The 21537-nt window shown below is 39.4% G+C and overlaps 1 protein-coding gene across 1 annotated transcript in view; it reads left to right on the top strand.

Annotated features, from left to right (window-relative positions):
- The window catches only part of Slc35d1 (solute carrier family 35 member D1), a 45000-nt gene extending 38443 nt beyond the window's left edge, over positions 1–6557 (top strand). Inside the window, exon 12 of the mRNA XM_027949564.3 lies at positions 2119–6557. Within this exon, the coding sequence (XP_027805365.1) occupies positions 2119–2227 (109 nt within the window). The 3' untranslated portion in view covers positions 2228–6557. The remainder of the gene's footprint in view (positions 1–2118) is intronic.
- Positions 6558–21537: the final 14980 nt, after the last annotated feature.

Below are 21537 nucleotides of genomic sequence, written 5' to 3'. Positions count from 1 at the left end.
TAGCATTCTTACTAGATTAATACAGGAATGGAATCTCAGATTAATTTTTCCAGGGTCCCAGAGCTAGTAGGATTTGAACTAAGACCTAATCCTAGAGTCCATGTTTTTTTTCTCATTACACTGACTGTGCTACTAGAATAGGGTCTGGGAGCATGAATAGGACTGGGCTGGAATAAATTTCAGGACATTCTTTTGTCTTCTTCTGCTCTGTATTTCCCAGTGTTTCTAGTCAGGTGAATTGGGCTCAATATGAACATCAAAGATTGTCTTGAAAGGAAAAAATAACAGAGTATTATTTTTAGGTTACTGTGGGAAGGAATGAAGGAATAAAGGAGCAGCCCTTCTTCTTTGTTTGGAGGCAAAGGAGAATTGACTGTCGTGTGGATACCAGTATGGCCCTCCAAGAATTTTTACCTTTAGTGGTAAAAACTTCAGTAAGCCATCTCCTTGAGTCCCAGCCCAGCTGCCAGGCAAATCATCAACTTGATACACTAGAAAAACAAATGGTTTCCAGAAGAATTAGATCAAATTTGGACACAATAAAATGGAGAAAAAAGTTACCATATGAAGGAAAAGAGGAAGCGCTGTGAACACTGGCACTCTCAGGATTGGGCCCACCAGGCCAGTTTTTGACTGATAAAGGACATTCAGTTCAGCAGTTACTTACTGTGTCACTTCAAAGTGCCAGGCCCTGTGTAAGAAATTCTGTAGAGCTTAAGGAATAAGACCTTGAGAAGTTTACAGGATGATGAGGACAATTAAGAACAAGTAAGTGCAGTATCAATGGATAGGAGCCATCAAGTAGGCAGGATTGCAGTGGAGAAGGATTGACCTGGGCTTTATTCTGGTCCATCATTAGATGGTTTGCGAGGCTGAGCAAGCTTCTTATGACTCTAGGATTCAGTTTCCTCGTCTATATAAAAGGTACTTTGCAGGGATATTATACCTTGGAGGAATATTGCAACAGCAGGGAATGAATGTAAAATGTGTGACACATAATAGACTTTAATAGTAACAATTTGATTTATTACTGTGTGCTGTTAGGCTCAGGTGAGAAACTGATTGGGAAGGTTGGCTTGGAGAAGATTTTGTGTATGACTGGTTGACGTTTTTCAGAGAATGGATAGTTTTATGTAAGCTTGTGCAGTAAAATGCCAGTGCCTCATTTCCTTCCTGTGGGAGCAGGAGACAGGCTCTCTCACTGTGAGTAGCTGGCCTGGGGCTGGGATGTCAAAGCTCAGAGGAAAAGAGAATGATTTTCAAATCAGCAGCATGTTTATGAGCCTTGTGGTCAGGCAGAAGATGAGGGCCAAACCCATGGCAGAAAAATCTGAAAGCAGATCCCAGCCCAGACACCCAGCTGGCTGGAGATCCAAGAAAACCCTGGGTAACAGCCCTCATTGAAGAGCAGGACAGGGCAGGCTGGAAATGCTGATCTTTGGGCTCTTTCTGCTTGCTTTTAGCTTAGTGATTGGTATAGGAGGTTATAGATCCTGAGTGGATTTGAGGTCCTCACAGAAAATTTATAATAATAAATTATAAATAATAATAATATTTATAATATATAATATTTAAAATAATCACTGTCCTCAAAGAGTGAACCTGGAGCAGGGGGTATAGCTCAGTGATTGAGCATTTGCCTAGCATATGCAAGGCCCTAGGTTAGATAAATCAAAGAGTAAACCCTTCTGATGGACAGACCAGTGTACCAGGAACTGTCACAGGCTGAGGGCTAAGGTGAGAAGTTTGCTACTGTGAACTTGTTTTAGCAGGAAAAAAAGAAAAATCACTCTAATTTCACCATCCAGATGTAACCACTATTCTTGGTGTGTTCCTTCCAGACTTTCTGCTCTGATGCAGATTGTGCATTTTTTCATGCTCATTGAAATAAAATAGGATCAATGTTTTATAGAATTCTTTCTCACTTAAGATGTCATTGCCTGTTTTTATTTTAGGTAATTTTAATGGCATAGTGTTTGATTATATGAATTTATGTAATTTCCCACTATGGAACACTTATTTTTTTATCTTTTTTTTTTTTTTTTGCTGTTATAAATATTCTTTCCTTCATCTTTTTTCCCCTTCCTCCTTGCCTCATGGTGGTTTTCTGTTTTGCAGTATTGCTGGGAGCCTGGTGTACTCGTACATCACTTTCACTGAGGAGCAGCTGAGCAAACAGTCAGAGGCCAGTAACAAGCTGGACATGAAGGGGAAAGGAGCAGTGTGACCAGAGGACTGCTCCAACTGCATGTGCCCAAGTTTCTGATCAACTCAGAACTCTGGCAGATGCCAAGATGATTACAAGAAAATGCCATTCCTTTTGCACTTGTACAATCCAAGGATTGATTGCTGCCTTTTGAAATTTTATGAGAGAAACTTATAATTGACTCTATTTTAAATATATTGTTTGAATTAATTTATATCAAACTGGAAAATGTACTGGGCTTTTTAATTTATTTTTCTTCTGTTCTGACAGTGAAACATCAGTGTTTTGAAAATATTTTATTCCATAGTTTGATATCCAGGGGTCCCTGAGAGCTGCATATATAATGTGCTCCTACTGGAGCCTTATCATTCAAATCATTGCTGTGTCTGGAGTAGTTTGATCTTTCTTTTGCCAGAAATGCAGCCAATCTGAAATTTCTTTGAATTTTCTTATTGATTGCATTGTCTTCATAAATATCACATTTGCCAAAGATAGCAACTTTGGTACTAAAAAAAATACATGGTGTTTTGGAATGTATTGCTTTCCATGTTCACTTTCCTGAGAACTGATGGGATGAGCAGAGTGATTCCTTTAAAATATTGTTCCCTCTCTGTTATGTAGAGTGGAGATAATGAAGGGATGGAGGAAGTAGGCATTGTACTCTTTACTCATCTGTTTGACTCATTCATTCATCCAACTACAATGTACTGAGTGTATGTGTCAGGCATTGTGTTAAGTGCTCGAGACCGTTTGGGGAAGTAATTGGAAGATCTCCTTCCTGCCATAGTGACTAAAGGGTAAGATGGAGAATTTAGTTTTTAGATCATTCGGAAGATTTTGGGACTATGAGTAAGTTGTTTCAGCTCTCAGAAACTGCAGATGTGTAAATGGGGTTAAAACACCTGCCCTACCTATCCCACACAGTGTGAGTCCAAATGCTGCAATGTGACATTGAGGTGAAAAGCTGCATTTTGTAAACCAGCTCAGCTCAGGACTGACCCCTTGTCTACAAGGATGGCAGACGGGCAAGGTGATCACCACCTCTTTCCCTATGCCTGCTGCCTCTGGGTTTGGTTTCTCTTTTTACTTCTCAGATCAGTATGATGAGGTCCCACATTTGTGAATGATTGATTTGAGAGGAAAAGCTGGTTGGGATTTTTGTATTGTCAGGGCTGGACCTTTCTTTGGCAGTGTCAGCGTTCCTTCCTTTTTAAATGGCATGAACGTACCTCTCCTTGGGACATACCCACCTAGATGCTCTGTCTGCTGCTTCACTTAATGAGCTTGCCAGCTTCTCTCAAGTCCAGTGCTGCATCCTGGGGCAGGACCTGTGAAGGGACATTGCCTGAATTGCCTCTTGGGGAAGTGTTAAACACAGTTCCATGGCTTGGCTCAGAGACATCCATTGACTGGAGATGAGTGTGTTTGTCAGGCTGGTTGTACAGTCTGTACCAGAAGCTGGTACCTTTGCCCTACTGTACACACTAGTTTCCGATTGAATTTGGAAACTACTGGGCTCTGTTGACCTAAAACTATTAGTATTTTGGTGTCTCAACAGGAAATTAGAAAAATTTTGATTTTTTTCTATTTGTAAAATTTCATTGAACCCAGACCATAGGCTCACTTTTTTCCAGGATCATCTGAACTAAAAAAATTCTAGTACAAGAATATTGTGTCTTATTTATCTCTATTTTACTAATTAGACAAACAGGAATCAGAGAAAATAGGTGACTTGTTTATAAATCAAACTCCACATTTTTTCTATTGAACCATGCTCCATTTGATTAACTGCCTTTCCCTAAGGAAACAGGGATGCCAACTGAGTTAGCTTGAATTCTTTCAAAGAGGCAAGTGCTTGACTTAATTTGGTGTCAGAAAGAAATGGACTTTGCAAATTAGGGAGAGTGACAGGGTACCCTCTGTCACGTATTCAACCTCCAGGCTGATCTCAGTTGATATGTAGTTTAGGCTATGAATGTTGCCTGTAACTGCCTAGTTTTGCTTGGATACAATAGCTTAGCTAGAGATAATTTGAATAATTCTGTTCCTTCTGTCAGCCACATGAAGGAGGTAACTTTACTATTAGAAAGCCCTTTGGATATGTCAAGACTAGAACTCCTCCAGGGATTGAACTGCTTCTTGAGGATCAGGTTCCCTTAGAAGTCTGTCTCTCTTCCAGGTTAATTTAAGAAAATCATGAATAGGTAGAGCTCACGGAATGCACTATACCTCAGAGCCCCTGTCTGTGTTGAACGTTCTGACTGACAGGAGCAGGTACAGCACCTTACAGCTTCTGCTCTGTGTTCTGATTCTGAGAGGCCTCCTTCAGCTATTGCCACCATTTTAAGAAAAGAGAGAGTGACCTGATAAATTTGAGATTGAATAGAGTGGCTGGCCACTTTTTGGAGCTTGTGGTTTTCTGGTATAATACAGTGTAGACATTTGCTCGATAATCTGGTGTCTCTCAGAATGTCTGGATTTTGCTCCAAGGTTGATGGGCAAAAATGCTTTGATCTATTAACTCCCATCTGAAAGGAAAAGAGGCAGTATAGAGTTAAATCCTTAGTTTGCCCACTAAGACAGATGAACTATTTTGAGAATTCTGAAAGGAGCTAATGGCTCCTCTCCTTGAATTAATGAAGGTGAAATCCTCTGGCCAGTCTGCTTGTAGTAAATGTGCCATAGATTAGAATAATCCTGGTTGTCTAGACTGCACATTGCTACCATGTCACTTAATTTTAATTGCTGCATGTGGCTGTCAACTATGAGTTAGTTGTTTGTAACATCCAATTTGCATTTAGATTAAAAAAAATGCATTGGCAAATTTTCTGTAATCCTATCATATCAGAAATCCATGGGAGTTTTCAGTCAATAAAGCTGAGGTAGGTTCTTCACCCAAATAATGGAATTTCACATTTGATTGGCTTGGAAGAGTACCTAGGGCTTTGGGCCTGCCTTTGCTTTTTTTTTTTTTTTATCATGGGCTTGTTCAGTGGGTGAATATTTGATGAACAGCTATTGTATATCAAGCATTTTGCTAAGCGTGGGGGAATGGATGAATAGGACATGGGTCTCGCTGTTAAGGAGTATACAATTCTTTAGCTGAAGGTGGTGGCCTGGACCCAAATTGAGAAGGGAAACCGATAAAAGGAGTCAATGATTTGTAAACTAGAGCTGCATGCACAGTTACCAGGTCACTCACTGTACTATGGTGCCCTTCCCATAGAGGAAAGCAGCTTTTTAATCTGAGAGGTCTTTTGTAACTCAAATCAGTCTTCTAAGTTTGAGATAAGAGACACAACTTTGAGAATTCTGTGCATAGCCTGGGTTCTTCCTCCTCAGCTGCTAATGTTCTTGCTTCCCCATAATTATGTAGTACTGTTTCCTCCTAACGAACAAGGCTGTAATTGATTTTTCCCTCCCTGAGGAAAAATATTTATAATAAATGAGATAATAAATATGAAATAACTTAATGCAATGTCTAGTACCTATTAGGCACAAAGAAAATGTGGCTACTGTCCCTATTTCATGGTGGGATTGTAGGCAAAACAAGGTTCTTAATTTGTGCTCCTTAAATGAAAGAGGCCTGGACAATGTATTTCCTGACCTTGGAATGTTTAGTTACCTGTTTCTGTTCACTGTCTTTTCTTTTTTAAATAGCTGCTTGATATAATTGTAACCATTGTGTGATGCAGGTGATTCTGTTTTTTTAAAAAAACAAAAGTTACTTTCATATTATGATGGTAAATTTCAAAAAAGGAAAGCTATTTTCTATATCAGAGGAAGATCATTACATTTCATAATGGTAATTCAGTTAAAACTTCCTCAGTTTGTCACTTAACTCTATGGGCCAGACCGTCTTCCTTCCCTTCTCAGAATGAATGCCCTTGACTTTGTGCTGCCTCTGCTCCCAGGCATGAGCTGTTGGCGTATGTGCGTCCCTGGCGCTCTTACCTCTGTTTTCTAAACCCGTCTTCCAGTTCTTAGTGTCAGGATGCTTTGGTGTTTGTTTTGATGTTATTGTTTGTGTGTTTTGTTTTTTAGCTTTGTTTATAATTAAAAATACTTTTTAAAAAGAAATCTACTGGCTAGATTTATTGTTTCAGAAAACTGTTTTTAGAAATTATTTTGTTCACAAATATTTTCTTTCTCATGCTGATGATCAACTGATTTTTGTCTACAAATGTTAGCCTTTCATAATATTTTTTCAATATAGATTCTATTGACCGATTTATTTAGTGTTTTTAAAAGGTACTGAGGATTGAGTTATGTAAATCAGGTGACATAAACGTGAAAATTATGTACCTAAATATTTTTGTAATGGTGTCAAATAAATACTTTTTCCTGAAAACATGTATTAAGATTTCTTTCTTAATATGTGTACAGAGGATAATCAAGAGCCAGAAGTCTACTCATATTTAAGAGGATAGCATCCAGTTAGTTGATTGAGACTAGTAATAGGAAAAATAATTTTCCCCCTACTAATGCTTTAAAAAATTGTACATATTATTAAATATCCAGTGTCTTTGACATAACTGTGGTGAATTTGAAGAAATGATAACCTGCTTTCAGGATATTTCATTTACATAATCAGGTTTCTTAGCCTCTGAGCAGCTTTATTAATTAATAATTCTCAAAAAAATATGCTCTGCAAGGAGAATCATTTTGGCACAGGTGGACTCAACAGAGCAGATGTACATTAAGGCCTGTCAGAGGGAGGAGCACATAAAGGCAATAAAAAAAACTATCTTAACCACTTCAAGTGTGTAGTTCATCAGTGTTAAGTATATGCACATTGTTGTGCAACTAGTCTCCAGAATTTTTTCACTTGCTAAACTGAAACTATATCCATTAAACAAAAACTTCCCATTTTCTCCTTCCCCCAGACTTGATAACTAACACTATTTCTCTGAATTTGACCACTCTGTACCACATGTAAGTGAACTCATATAATAGTATTTTTGTGACTAGTTTGTTTCCCTTAGTATAGTGTACTTAAGAGTTATCCACATAGCACACGTCAAATTTTCCTTCTCTTTTAAAGCTGAATAATATTCCATTGTATGTATATTCCACATTTTGTTTACCTGTTGATGGATACTTGGGTTGTGTTACCTCTTGGCTATTGTGAATAATATTTCTATGAACATGAGTCTTCAAAAATCTTTTCAAGATCCTGCTTTCAGTTCTTTTGGATATGTTCCTAGAACTGGAATTGCTGGATCATGTAGTAATTTTATTTTTACTTCTTTGAGAAACAACTATTTTACATTCTCACCAATTGAATAGGGTTCTGACTTCTCCACATTTTAACACTTGTTACTTCCTGCTTTTTAGACAGTACTGATCCTTATGGGTGTGAGATGATAATCTCATTATGATTTTGATTGTATTTCCCAGAGGATTAGTGATGTTGATCATCTTTTGATATGTTTGTTGGATATTTATATATCTTCTTTGAAGAGATGTCTATTCAAAGCCTTTTCCTATTTTTTGATCAGACTGATTCTTTGTTGAGTAGTAGATCTATAAATATTCTACATTTAAACCCCTAATCAGATATATTATTTGCAAACGCCTCCCATTCCATAAGTTGCCTTTTCACTGTTGATTATATCCTTTGATGCACAGATTTTGATGTAGTCCATTTTATCTACTTTTACTTGTCTGTGCTTTTGGTAGCATAACTAAGAAATCATTGCTAAACCCTGTGTCATGAAGCTTTTCATGTTTTGTTCTAAAATTTTTGTAACTTTAGGTCTTATGTTTAGGTCTTGGACACATTTTTGCCGCAGTCTGGCTGGGCACAAAATAACCGAGCCACCACAAAGCCTTGTAGATTCAAACAGCAACTCTTTATTCCCGAACTCTCACCAACACTCTACCCACACTACCTGGGAATACACTGCCTACATCGGGCTTCGCGCACCAATTCTCTCAGAACTCAAGGGGAACTCCAAAGGAGCGGGCGCCTGAGGCAGCAGGATACCCCTATTCCCAGCAGGATCCACCCTAAACCTGGAGCCGCCCTAATCCCTGAGCAGGGTCACCTTTCAACCCAAAATGCCATGCGTCATTCCTACTTGGCTATAGCTTTCAGCACATTTTAAGTTTTGTATGTGGTGTCAAGTAGGGGCCCTACTTTACGCTTTTGCATGTGGATATACTCACTTTTGTTGAAGAGATTGTTCTAAAGGCATGCATTTCAATCAACTTTTAAAAATCTCTAGTTTGGCTTTTTTTTTTTCTAATTTGTTAAAGATACTTTTTTTTTTTTTTTCAATTTAGCCTTTGCTGGTTTCTTGTAAGTAATTTATGGGGGAACACTAGACAAAGCACTGCTGAGAAGAGCAGAACAGAGCTGGTAATGTTATGTACCCACCAGAGGTGGGCAGTTGCCAAGTACCCATAGTTTGGGAAGGCGTGAGTGGGAAGTTTATCCATTTGTCCATCCAACCATCAAGTCATAACCACATTTTATAGATAAAGTTCAGGGAGGTACAGTTGTCTTTGTGGTTGTGAAACTCAAACCTCATCAGTCTGACTTCACTGACTTCATACATCTTTGTTCTTCACAAATCATGCCAGATTCTTAATTCTTCTAGTGCACCTTTAGTAGGCTTAATGGTACATGCTTATCAGATGCCATTCATTTAGTGTTCATACCCCATAGATGTAAAGCTTAAGCATAAACTGGCAATTGGTTGAATCAGAGAAGGCAGCCATTCCTTTCCAGATGTTTTAATGGCGCCCTCTTGTGGCAATAGTTGTCCTTAGGGCATAAATCGTTTGCTTAGAGGGAAGGAGGGCCAACTATGTTCTTTCACTGGGTTAGCCCTAAAACATGCTTTTTGTGGTATTTGGTCCTTACTCTAGTTTACTGAAATACAGAGGGATTAAAAAGGCTAAGAGATTTGTTCAGCTTCACCCGAGAAATTTAAATCCGGACTTTGATTCCAAAACCCTTAGAGTACATTCCAGGTTATATTCCTATGTTAAAAAAATTCAATAGTAGGATTTATTTAAGAATGTCTTATGTTAGCTTATCCTTATTTATTTTTTCAATGAATATTTTTTTTTTAATTTTTATTGTTGGTTGTTCAAAACATTACATAGTTCTTGATATATCATATTTCACACTTTGATTCAAGTGGGTTATGAACTCCCATTTTTACCCCGTATACAGATTGCAGAATCACATCAGTTACACATCCATTGATTTACATATTGCCATACTAGTGTCTGTTGTATTCTGCTGCCTTTCCTATCCTCTACTATCCCCCCTACCCTCCCCTCCCCTCTACCCCCTCTACTGTAATTCATTTCTCCCCCTTGTATTTTTTTCCCTTTCCCCTCACTTCCTCTTGTATGTAATTTTGTATAACCCTGAAGGTCTCCTTCCATTTCCATGCAATTTCCCTTCTCTCTCCCTTTCCCTCCCACCTCTCATCCCTGTTTAATGTTAATCTTCTTCTCATGCTCTTCGTCCCTACTCTGTTCTTAGTCACTCTCCTTATATCAAAGAAGACATTTGGTATTTGTTTTTTAGGGATTGGCTAGCTTCACTTAGCATAATCTGCTCTAATGCCATCCATTTCCCTGCAAATTCTATGATTTTGTCATTTTTTAATGCAGAGTAATACTCCATTGTGTATAAATGCCACATTTTTTTTATCCATTTGTCTATTGAAGGGCATCTAGGTTGGTTCCGCAGTCTTGCTATTGTGAATTGTGCTGCTATGAACATCGATGTAGCAGTATCCCTGTAGCATGCTCTTTTTAGGTCTTTAGGGAATAGACCGAGAAGGGGAATAGCTGGGTCAAATGGTGGTTCCAAGAAATCTCCATACTGCTTTCCAAATTGGCTGCACCAATTTGCAGTCCCACCAGCAATGTACAAGTGTACTCTGTTCCCCACATCCTCGCCAGCACTTGTTGTTTGACTTCATAATGGCTGCCAATCTTACTGGAGTGAGATGGTATCTTAGGATGGTTTTGATTTGCATTTCTCTGACAGCTAGAGATGGTGAGCATTTTTTCATGTACTTGTTGATTGATTGTATGTCCTCCTCTGAGAAGTGTCTGTTCAGGTCCTTGATCCATTTGTTGATTGGGTTATTTGTTTTCTTATTGTTTAATTTTTTGAGTTCTTTGTATACTCTGGATATTAGGGCTCTATCTGAAGTGTGAGGAGTAAAGATTTGTTCCCAGGATGTAGGCTCCCTATTTACCTCTCTTATTGTTTCTTTTGCTGAGAAAAAACTTTTTAGTTTGAGTAAGTCCCATTTGTTGATTCTAGTTATTAACTCTTGTGCTATGGGTGTCCTATTGAGGAATTTGGAGCCCGACCCCACAGTATGTAAATCATAGCCAACTTTTTCTTCTATCAGACGGCGCGTCTCTGATTTGATATCAAGCTCCTTGATCCATTTTGAGTTAACTTTTGGGCATGGCGAGAGAAAGGGATTCAGTTTCATTTTGTTGCATATGGATTTCCAGTTTTCCCAGCACCATTTGTTGAAGATGCTATCCTTCCTCCATTGCATGCTTTTAGCCCCTTTATCAAATATAAGATAGTTGTAGTTTTGTGGATTGGTTTCTGTGTCCTCTATTCTGTACCATTGGTCCACCTGCCTGTTTTGGTACCAGTACCATGCTGTTTTTGTTACTATTGCTCTGTAGTATAGTTTGAAGTCTGGTATCGCTATACCGCCTGATTCACACTTCCTGCTTAGCATTGTTTTTGCTATTCTGGGTCTTTTATTTTTCCTTATGAATTTCATGATGGCTTTCTCTATTTCTACAAGAAATGCCGTTGGGATTTTGATTGGCATTGCATTAAACCTATAGAGAACTTTTGGTAATATTGCCATTTTGATGATGTTAGTTCTGCGTATCCCTGAACAGGGTATATTTTTCCATCTTCTAAGATCTTCTTCTATTTCTCTCTTTAAGGTTCTGTAGTTTTCATTGTATAAGTCTTTCACCTCTTTTGTTAGGTTGATTCCCCAGTATTTTATTTTTTTTTTTTGAGGATATTGTGAATGGAGTGGTTGTCCTCATTTCCATTTCAGAGAATTTGTCGCTGATATACAGGAATGCCTTTGATTTATGCGTGTTGATTTTATATCCTGCCACTTTGCTGAATTCATTTATTAGCTCTAATAGTTTCTTTGTAGACTCTTTTGGGTCTGCTAGGTATAGAATCATGTCTCCTGCAAATAGTGATAATTTAAGTTCTTCTTTTCCTATTTTCATGCCTTTAATTTCTTTCGTCTGTCTAATTGCTCTGGCCAGTGTTTCGAGAACTATGTTGAACAGAAGTGGTGAGAGAGGGCATCCCTGTCTTGTTCCAGATTTTAGAGAGAATGCCTTCAATTTTTCTCCATTCAGAATAATGCTAGCCTGAGGCTTAGCATAGATTGCTTTTACAATATTGAGGTATGTTCCTGTTATCCCTAGTTTTTCTAGAGTTTTGAACATAAAGGGATGCTGTACTTTGTCGAATGCTTTTTCCGCATCTATCGAGATGATCATATGGTTCTTACTTTTAAGTCTATTGATGTGATGAATAACATTTATTGATTTCCGTATATTGAACCAGCCTTGCATCCCAGGGATGAATCCTACTTGATCATGGTGCACTATTTTTTTGATATGTTTTTGTATCCGATTCGCCAGAATTTTATTGAGGATTTTTGCATCTAGGTTCATTAGAGATATTGGTCTGTAGTTTTCTTTCTTTGAAGTGTCTTTGTCTGGTTTAGGAATCAGGGTGATGTTGGCCTCGTAGAATGAATTTGGAAGTTCTCCCTCTTTTTCTATTTCCTGAAATACCTTGAAAAGTATTGGTATTAGTTCCTCTTTAAAGGTTTTGTAAAACTGTGCTGTATACCCATCAGGTCCTGGGCTTTTCTTAGTTGGTAGTCTTTTGATGGTTTCTTCTATTTCCTCAATTGATATTGGTCTGTTTAGGTTGTCTATATCTTCCTGACTCAATATGGGCAGATCATATGACTTAAGAAATTTATCGATGCCTTCACTATCTTCTATTATATTGGAGTATAAGGATTCAAAATAATTTCTGATTATCTTCTGTATTTCTGAAGTGTCTGTTGTGATATTGCCTTTTTCATCCCGTATGCTAGTAATTTGAGTTCTCTCTCCTCTTTGTTAGCATGGCTAAGGGTCTGTCGATTTTATTTATTTTTTCGAAGAACCAACTTTTAGTTTTGTCAGTTTTTTCAATTGTTTCTTTTGTTTTGATTTCTTTAATTTCAGCTCTGATTTTAATTATTTCTTGCCTTCTACTTCTTTTGCTTTTGTTTTGGTCTTCTTTTTCTAGGATTTTGAGATGAAGTATGAGATCATTTATTTGTTGGTTTTTTCTTTTTTTAAGGAATGAACTCCCAAGCAATGAATTTTCCTCTTAAAACTGCTTTCAATGTGTCCCATAGATTCCGATATGTTGTGTCTGTGTTTTCATTTATCTCTAAGAATTTTTTAATTTCCTCCTTGATGTCTTCTATAACCCATTGATCATTCAGTAACCTATTGTTCATTCTCCAAGTGATGCATGATTTTTCCTTCCTTCTTTTATCGTTGATTTTCAGTTTTATTCCATTATGATCAGATAAGATGCATGGTATTATCTCTACTCCTTTATATTGTCTAAGAGTTGCCCTGTGACATAATATATGATCTATTTTTGAGAAGGATCCATGTGCTGCTGAGAAAAAAGTGTAACTGCTTGATGTTGGGTGGTATATTCTATATATGTCAATTAAGTCTAGGTTATTAATTGTGTTATTGAGTTCTATAGTTTCCTTATTCAACTTTTGTTTGGAAGATCTGTCCAGTTGTGAGAGAGGTGTGTTGAAGTCTCCCATGATTATTGTATGGTGGTCTATTAGACTCTTGAATTTGAGAAGAGTTTGTTTGATGAACATAGCTGCACCATTGTTTGGGGCATATATATTTATGATTGTTATGTCTTGTTGGTGTATGGTTCCCTTGAGCAGTATGTAGTGTCCCTCTTTATCCCTTTTGATTAACTTTGGCTTGAAATCTATTTTATTTGATATGAGTATGGACACTCCTGCTTGTTTCCGAAGTCCATATGAGTGATATGATTTTTCCCAACCTTTCACCTTCAGTCTATGTATGTCTTTTCCTATCAAATGTGTCTCCTGTAGGCAGCATATTGTTGGGTCTTGTTTTGTGATCCATTCTACTAGCCTGTGTCTCTTAATTGGTGAGTTTAAGCCATTAACATTTAGGGTTGTTATTGAGATATGGGTTGTTCTTCCAGCCATATTTGTTTATTTATGTTACTAAACATGGTTTGTTTTCCTCTTTTATTATTTTCCCCCCCTTTACTGTCCTACCTCCCACTCTTGGTTTTCATTGTTATTTTCCATTTCCTCTTCCTGTAATGTTTGCCGAGGATGTTTTGAAGAGGTGGTTTTCTAGCTGCAAATTCTTTTAACTTTTGTTTATCGTGGAAGGTTTTAATTTCATCTTCCATCCTGAAGCTTAATTTCGCTGGATACACAATTCTTGGTTGGAACCCATTTTCTTTCAGTGTTTGAAATATGTTATTCCAGGATCTTCTAGCTTTCAGAGTCTGTGTTGAAAGATCAGCTGTTATCCTGATTGGCTTACCCCTAAATGTAATCTGCTTCCTTTCTCTTGTAGCTTTTAAAATTCTCTCCTGATTCTGTATGTTGGGCATCTTCATTATAATGTGTCTAGGTGTGGATCTCTTATGATTTTGCACATTCGGCGTCCTGTAGGCTTCTAGGATTTGGGATTCTGTCTCATTCTTCAAGTCTGGGAAGTTTTCTCGTATTATTTCATTGAATAGATTGCTCATTCCTTTGGTTTGGACCTCTATACCTTCCTGTATTCCAATGACTCTTAAGTTTGGTCTCTTTATGTTATCCCATATTTCTTGGATGTTCTGTTCATGGTTTCTTAACAGTCTTGCTGAGCTGTCTATGTTCTTTTGAAGTTGAAATACTTTGTCTTCATTGTCTGATGTTCTATCTTCTAAGTGTTCTACTCTGCTGGTAGTATTCTCAATTGAGTTTTTAAGTTGATTTATTGCTTCCTGCATTTCTAGGATTTCTGTTTCTTTGTGTTTTATAACCTCTATCTCCCTGTATAGTTGATCTTTTGCTTCTTGGATTTGTTTATGTAATTCATTGTCGAAGTGATCTTTCATTGTCTGATTTTGCTGTCTAATGTCTTCCTTGAGACTCCAGATCATCTGAAGCATGTATATCCTGAATTCTTTATCTGACATTCCATCTGCTGCAGCTATTACCTCTTCTAAAGTTGAGTTGACCTGCATTGCTTGTGGTCCTTTCTTTCCTTGTCTTTTCATACTGCTCGCGTTTCTTTCTGCTTGGTGAAACTGTTGTGTTATTGAAATTTTCCCCCTATATATTTATATTGCTCTTGTATAGTTGAAAAGTCTCCCTTGCAGGGGCGGGCTACGGCTGTGCTCCTCCTCCAATTGGGGTGATCTGTCTACCACGCTGACGGGCTGCTGGGCCTGTTCTGCCGGTCGGTCGCAGGTCTGCCTACCTTGTTGGTGCGGGTGGTGGCTCTGCTCTGCCCCTACTCCAGTTGGGGTGACGTGACTACCACGCCGGCGGGTTGCTGGGCCTGTTCTGGGTGCGGGCGGTGGCTCTGCTCTGCCCCTCTGGCTTGATGACAAAGTGAGAGTGACTCGGGTGTTTGTGACTCACTTTCTTTACCAGGAGACCAACTGTTTCTGTCGCCGCTGGTATCGATGAAGTTATCTCCTCCGCCACTTTCTGATGACATCAGATCTCTGCCATGTTGGTATCCCATGCGAATGGCAGCATTTCATTCCCTTTGCCGGGTGACCAAAGCAACGGGTGGGTCCTGACCAGCCCTCACAAGCCCCGTCTCAATCCTGTTGCCACTGCCTATGAAGGCTCGGTTGGTATTTACCTCCACAGTATTCAGCAGGACCCGGACCAAGAAGCAGTTTCCGCGGGATCTTTAGCCCTGGGCCAGAGCAATTCCGGGAGCCGGAATTCGGCCGCTCTGGGCTCGGTGTATATTCTTTTAGGAGAAGGCTCCAAGAAGCAGTTTCCGCGGGTTCTTTAGCACTGAGCCTGAGTAATTTGTCTGCGAGACGCAGGCGAATGGCAGCCTGAAATTACCTGTTGTATAGCTGAATGAGCTGCGATCAGTCGAAAACAGGGATGGTGACGTCAGCTCTCCAAGATGGTGGCCACTGGCTCCCTCTGTGGTCTGACTGGTGTGGAGAACCGAATTGGACCGCTTCCTTCCCCCGTCTCAAACCCAGAATTCAGCACTGAGCACAGTGAGTGCACAGCCGGCAGGAGCCCGCAGAATCCGCAGCGCTGTATCTTTGCATTGCTATCTCGATGTTTCCCAGCGCTCGCCACAGACTCTAGCTGCGGGGCAATTTGCTGAATAAGCAGCGTGACCCTCCGTGCGGACAAATCTCTCACGTTTGAGCCCCCGTAGCTGATCCTCGTGTGATGGAAGTCCTTCCTCTAGGTTTTGGAGCACCCCAATTTTGCTGGAAATTCCTAACAAGATAGCTTTTAGCCGTTCTAACTCGTCATTCTCCTGCACAGTGACGCGGTACACAGGGGTGATGCACTCCCTTCGCCGCCATCTTCTTCAGTGAATATTTTTGAGGATGGTGTTTACAAATGATGCAAAAATCATGAACGTGTATCTGAGCTATATCTAAGAACATATGGGAGAATTTCATTCTTTCCTATGGAAATGGCATTTGGGGTGAATTCTGAAGCAAAACTAAAACTTAAGAAGGTATTGAAGGAGACAGCCCAATGTTCTGGGGCCTCCACTACCTTCTTCTCCCTGTCTGGAATGCATCCTCCCTTGGTGTCTTTAGGGTGCACGCTCTCCTTCCTGCGGGTCTTCCCTGACCAGCCTGGTAAGTTTAGCTTAGTGTAGAACACTTGCCTAGCATTCATGAGGCCGAGTTCCATCCCCAGCACTGGCAGAAAAACAATTGCCCTTGGTCTGGGTTTCATCACACACACACACACACACACACACACACACACACACACACACCAAGTGAAATGGCAACCTGCTTTTGCCACAATCCCTGTTCTCCTCCCTCCTCCCTTGCATTATCTCCATAGCACTTGTCTCTAACCAAATTTAAGCTTTATGAAGGCAGAGATTTGAGTCTGATTGTTCTTTGGGTTATCCCCAACACCTAGAACAGTGCTTTGCACGCTGATACACTATAAATATTTGCTTAATGAAAATTCTAAACAGTAGTTGATTAAAAGCTACATTTTTTAGAGCACAGCAAGAAAGAAACAGATCCTCACTTGTATTTTAGAAAGATTAAACCAAACACAGTATTTGGGTTGTACACTGAAGTCAGAGATTGGCAAGGTTAAATGCCTCACAGGTGCAGGCAGGAGTGTGGATCCAAATGAGTGCAGTCAATAAATACAATAGTGAGTGAGTGGTAGGATTTATGGTTGCACACCTGTTCAAAGGAATTGAAATAAAACAACAACAACAACACAAAATCTGCCAGGAAGATTTGGCTCTCTGGCTACCTGTGTGACTAAGTTGAGGAACTGTTCCAGATCAGATCTGCATTGTAACAGAATCACCAGGAATGCCGTGTGCTGCTGGGTGGGGCTGGGGAGCATGGAAGGGCAGGACTGGAACTAAGTGTCCCAGATAGAAAAGTCTGCTTTCCAAGTGAGAGGTCCTAAAGTGTAGTCGTGAAAGCACAGAAGACAAAAAGGATTTAAATTATTTTCTGAGGTAGAATTAACAGGTGACAATGAAGTCTGTTTTTTTTTTTTTTTTTTTTTGTCATTTTTAAGTGATGATGAAGCTGCTTAGAACAAGCAGGGAAATGTAATGTTTATGAAAAAAATGTCATATTACTTATTTTTATAAATCAAATTAAATCTGAGTCCCCAGTGTGGGCCACCTAACAGGGGGTTCAATTTCAGTCCTTCCCTGAAGTTATACAAGATCCAGGGAAATAGTCTGGTCCCTGGAAAATACAAGAGGGACTTTGTTGTCTTCATTCCATCATAGTCACTGTTGAACTCCATAGCAATGGACCCTGAGGTGTCCTTTAAAGACATACAGCACTGCAGATCCTTAATTTTGGCCTGAGTAGTAGTTTCTATAACTGAAGTTCAGTGCCTGGAGTCCAGCCTGTCTTACACCCCATTCCTCTTATGTCTCAATAGAGCGAGGTTCACATCCCTGCTATTCTCAGAGCATACTGATTTATGTTCATCTTCCCCTGCATCCATCTTGAGGGAATTTCCTTTCTCTAGGACTCAGACTTGTGGGGAAAGAGCTAGGACAGTGGTTTGATTGCAAGCAGCAGGTTTTTCTATCCTACAATACACTTATATGAACACAAAGACTTAGGAAAATAGGTGAACAAAATTCAGATCACTGGAAAGAATTTTTCAACTTCTCCTCATAGCTCAGTTTTCCTCATTTGGAAACACTGTTGTGAAGATTGGTTTAGAAACACGTGTTCAGCGCAGTGCTTGTAACAACGACCACTTAATAATGTAGACCTTTGCCATGTTTTATATCCGTAATTATCCTTCTCTGACTAGCACATGTTCCTTTTGAGGAAATGACTCTTCCACAGCTCATCTAGCCAAATGATTCGAGAGAGCTGCCATTTTAGGATGAAGACTGAATTGCATAGCCACAGTGACAGAGCTGCTAATGGTACCCCGTTCCCTTGCCATAGGTACTTATTGGGCAAGGGCTGAGCACATGTCCCTAGCCATGAATACATGTAAACTATTAAGTGCTGGGAAGGAAAAACGATAGGGGGATTTGAGTGTCTAAGAAGCTGAGTCTAAGGTTATTGAACCTTGGACAAGGCTGTTTTTTTTTTTTTTTTTTTTTTTTCATTTTAGGCCTTAGATTTTTCCCTTCTATAAAATGAAAGGACTGCTATGGGGCTCCAGAGGGCCACATCTCGACTTCACAGGCTGTTTACAGTATTCCTGTTGGCCCTGCAGAAAGGTCAGAGAGTGCAAGATTCTGTTGTAGCTGCTGTACATGTCAAAGCACACCTGCTAGTTTTTTTGCATCTTTGTCACTCACATAGAAAGTAAAGACAGTTCCAAGAAATTGCCAACTGAATGCTAGCAGAAATCTGGAGGCTACTTTTATGATTTGGGTATGAGCGACAGCTCATGTGACAATGCAAGTAAATGTTCAGAGGTGAAATGATATTACGAGAGCTGTAAATATGTGGATTTAGTCAATTAAATGGATTGATAATTCGAATGGACTACTGGGTGGTAGCTGTAGACAAGATGGGGCATGGCTAGAGGAAGTAGGTCATTGGGGGATTGCTCTTGGGGAATATATTTTGTCCCTGGCTCCTTGCTCTGTCTCTGCTTCTGATGGCCATGAACTGAGCAACTTTTGCTCTTCTGCCTCTCTTTGGCCCAGAACAAGGGAGTCAGCTGACCATGAATTGCACCTCTGAAAGCATGAGCCCCAAACAAGCTTTTCCTCCTGTAAATCGTTAGTAGGTATTTTGATCACAGCAACAGAAAGCTGACTAAAACAGCTACTAAAAGTTTGCAATTATGAAAATACACAGGGCTCTGAAAACCAAGTTGCCTTCTTGGGTTGTTGCCTATGTTTGACATCAAAGTCTGATCTGAAATTTGTCTAAATATATTTTAGTGTGGACCTAAGCGTGTTTGACCATAGGGTTCTGTTTCAGACATCTTGTTGTCGTTATTTTAAAAAATTTCTTCTCTATAAAATTCTGGTCACAGGAGTTTTGGATAAGAGATTGTAGACCTGTCCTATTACCTTTATTCAGCACTCACAGGGACAAGAGATTTCCTCTGTGTGATCTCATAGTCTTAAAAGCTATGTGATACTGGCCTGGCAGGTATCATCCTTATTTTACTAAGTTTAGCGGTTTTGTTTACCACATTAAGATATCTTATCAGATAAGATATCTTAAACATGGCTGAATGTGGATGAGTGGAGATTAAAAAAAAAAAAGGATGGTGTGACAAAATAAAAAGCCTGTAAATGCTGGGCATTGCAGCACACACCTGTAACCTCAGTGACTCAGGAGGCAGAGGGAGGAGGATACATGTTTGAGGGCAGCCTGGACAACTTAGTGTAAGACTCTGTCTAAAAATTACGAGGGTCAAGAATGTAGGTTGTAGAATACCCTTGGATTCAACCCCTCTCCCTCCCTTTCTTTCTTACAAAGAAAGAAAGGGAGGGAGAGGGAGGAAGAAAGAAATGAAGGAATGAAGACTGTAGGTTGAACAGGAGGAACAAAACACATATTTTAGGCACTCCTTTGGTTGAAACACAGTAGGAGGTATTGTTGGAGATAAGGAGATGCAAGGCCAGGCTTGGAGGAGTTTGCAAAGAAGAGTATTTAGAAGTACTGACAGATATTAGCTTGGCTCAAAGCATTAAATTAATTCTATTGCTGGCTACAGGATCTACCTCATGAACATCAACATGGACAGAAAATGACAGTGGTTCAGAAACACTTTTCAAATTTGTAACAAGAAATATAATCTCTAAAAGAAACAGATTGTCCCCACTTGAATACTAGTCTTATTATTCAAGCCACAGAACTGGACTTGGACCTGTGTGTAATCTAGGGGGTGATGTATAGAAGCACACAACCAATGGGAGGTGCTGTTACTCTGAGAGCCATCTAAGGAAAGAAAGGTTTTCTAAACTTCCAAAAAAAGTTGCTTTACCAGCAATGGGGTTAATACTACTGTGCCTAGATGAAAATGCACCTTTTAAAGGCACACTCAAACATTGCTGACGGGACTGCAAATTGGAACAACCACTCTGGAAAACAATATGGAGATTGCTCAGAAAAACTTGGAATGGAACCACTATTTGACCCAGCTATCCCACTTCTCATTTTATACCCAGCATATTAAAATCAGCATATTAAATAAAATCAGCATGTTACAGTGACACAGCCACATCAGTGTTTATAGCAGCTCAATTCACAATAGCTAAACTATGGAGCTAACCTAGGTGCCCTTCAACAGATGAATGGATAAAGAAATTGTGGTATATACACACAATGGTAGAAGAATGAAATCATGGCACTTGCCAGTAAATGGATGGAACTGTAGAATATTATGCTAAGTCAAATAAGCCGATCCCCCCAAACCAAAGGCCAATGTTTTCTCTGACATGCAGATGCTAATTCCCAATGGGGGGAGGAGGGTGGGTAGGGAAGAATAGATACTTTGAATTAGAGGGAAGTTAAAAGGGGGTAGGGGGTATGGGGGTAATAATAATAGAATGAATTGGCTATTACCACCCTATGTGCATGTATGTTTACTTGGCCTGTGGAACTCTGCATCATGTACAACCAGACTAATGGGAAAGTATACTCCATTTATGTATGATTTGTCAAAATGCATTGCGATGTACAGTTAAGTAGAATAAAAAAAGATACCCTTTTATTCTCAGTGCAAGTGAGAAGAAATGGGGGCAATACAAAGTACAGCTCAGGATTTATTCCCAAAGGCACAGGGAAATAGGAGAAAGTAGCCAAAGGTAGGCTTGCTTGCCTTTTAGAGCAGGTGAGACAAATGTTCACAGGTCAATTGAAAAATCTAACTTGTTTGACGAGCAGATGCTTTGTTTTCAAGAGGCATACTGCCAGATAGGGAAAAGAATCCTGTAAAACCAAAAGGGCATCTGTGACACATGCTGTAACAGAAGACTAAGGGTGTTTGACCACAGTAATTCCACAATTTGGAAGTAACTATTGCTTTTGGCATATGACTTATTTCCCTATGCGTACGTAATGGAAAAAATATGTCCATTTCACAAAAAATGGGGTCATCCTGCTCTTTTCAGCCACAGGTATATCTGACACAACAGTAAGCTGTGTCATTCTCTTTGGCTTGGTACTTGCACTGGCCACCTATGAGTTTTGCAGGTATTAATATGCTTTTTAAAATGCAAAGAACTGTCACTTAAACACTAGAGGCAAATGCAGATAACACAGCAGAAGACACCATACAGCAAAGCAGCTCATGAAGCTCCCAATTTAGGCTGTTTGAAAGGTCATGACCAGCAGCCACCCAAATAAATTTCCATCATCTAAAATATGTATGTATGTACATGTGCTCAGAGGGACGTAATGGAGGTTTTTGTTTTTGTGGAACTGGGGATAGAACCCAGGGCCTCACACATGCCTGATAGAGTATTTTTAAAATAATAAATTCAAAAGCGCATACTCTGAATGACTGTTA

This window comes from Marmota flaviventris, chromosome 10, assembly GCF_047511675.1.
Source record: "Marmota flaviventris isolate mMarFla1 chromosome 10, mMarFla1.hap1, whole genome shotgun sequence".
Lineage (NCBI taxonomy): Eukaryota > Metazoa > Chordata > Mammalia > Rodentia > Sciuridae > Marmota > Marmota flaviventris.
The sequence above is the reverse complement of the archived record's forward strand: the minus strand, read 5'-3'. Positions and strand labels throughout refer to the sequence as shown.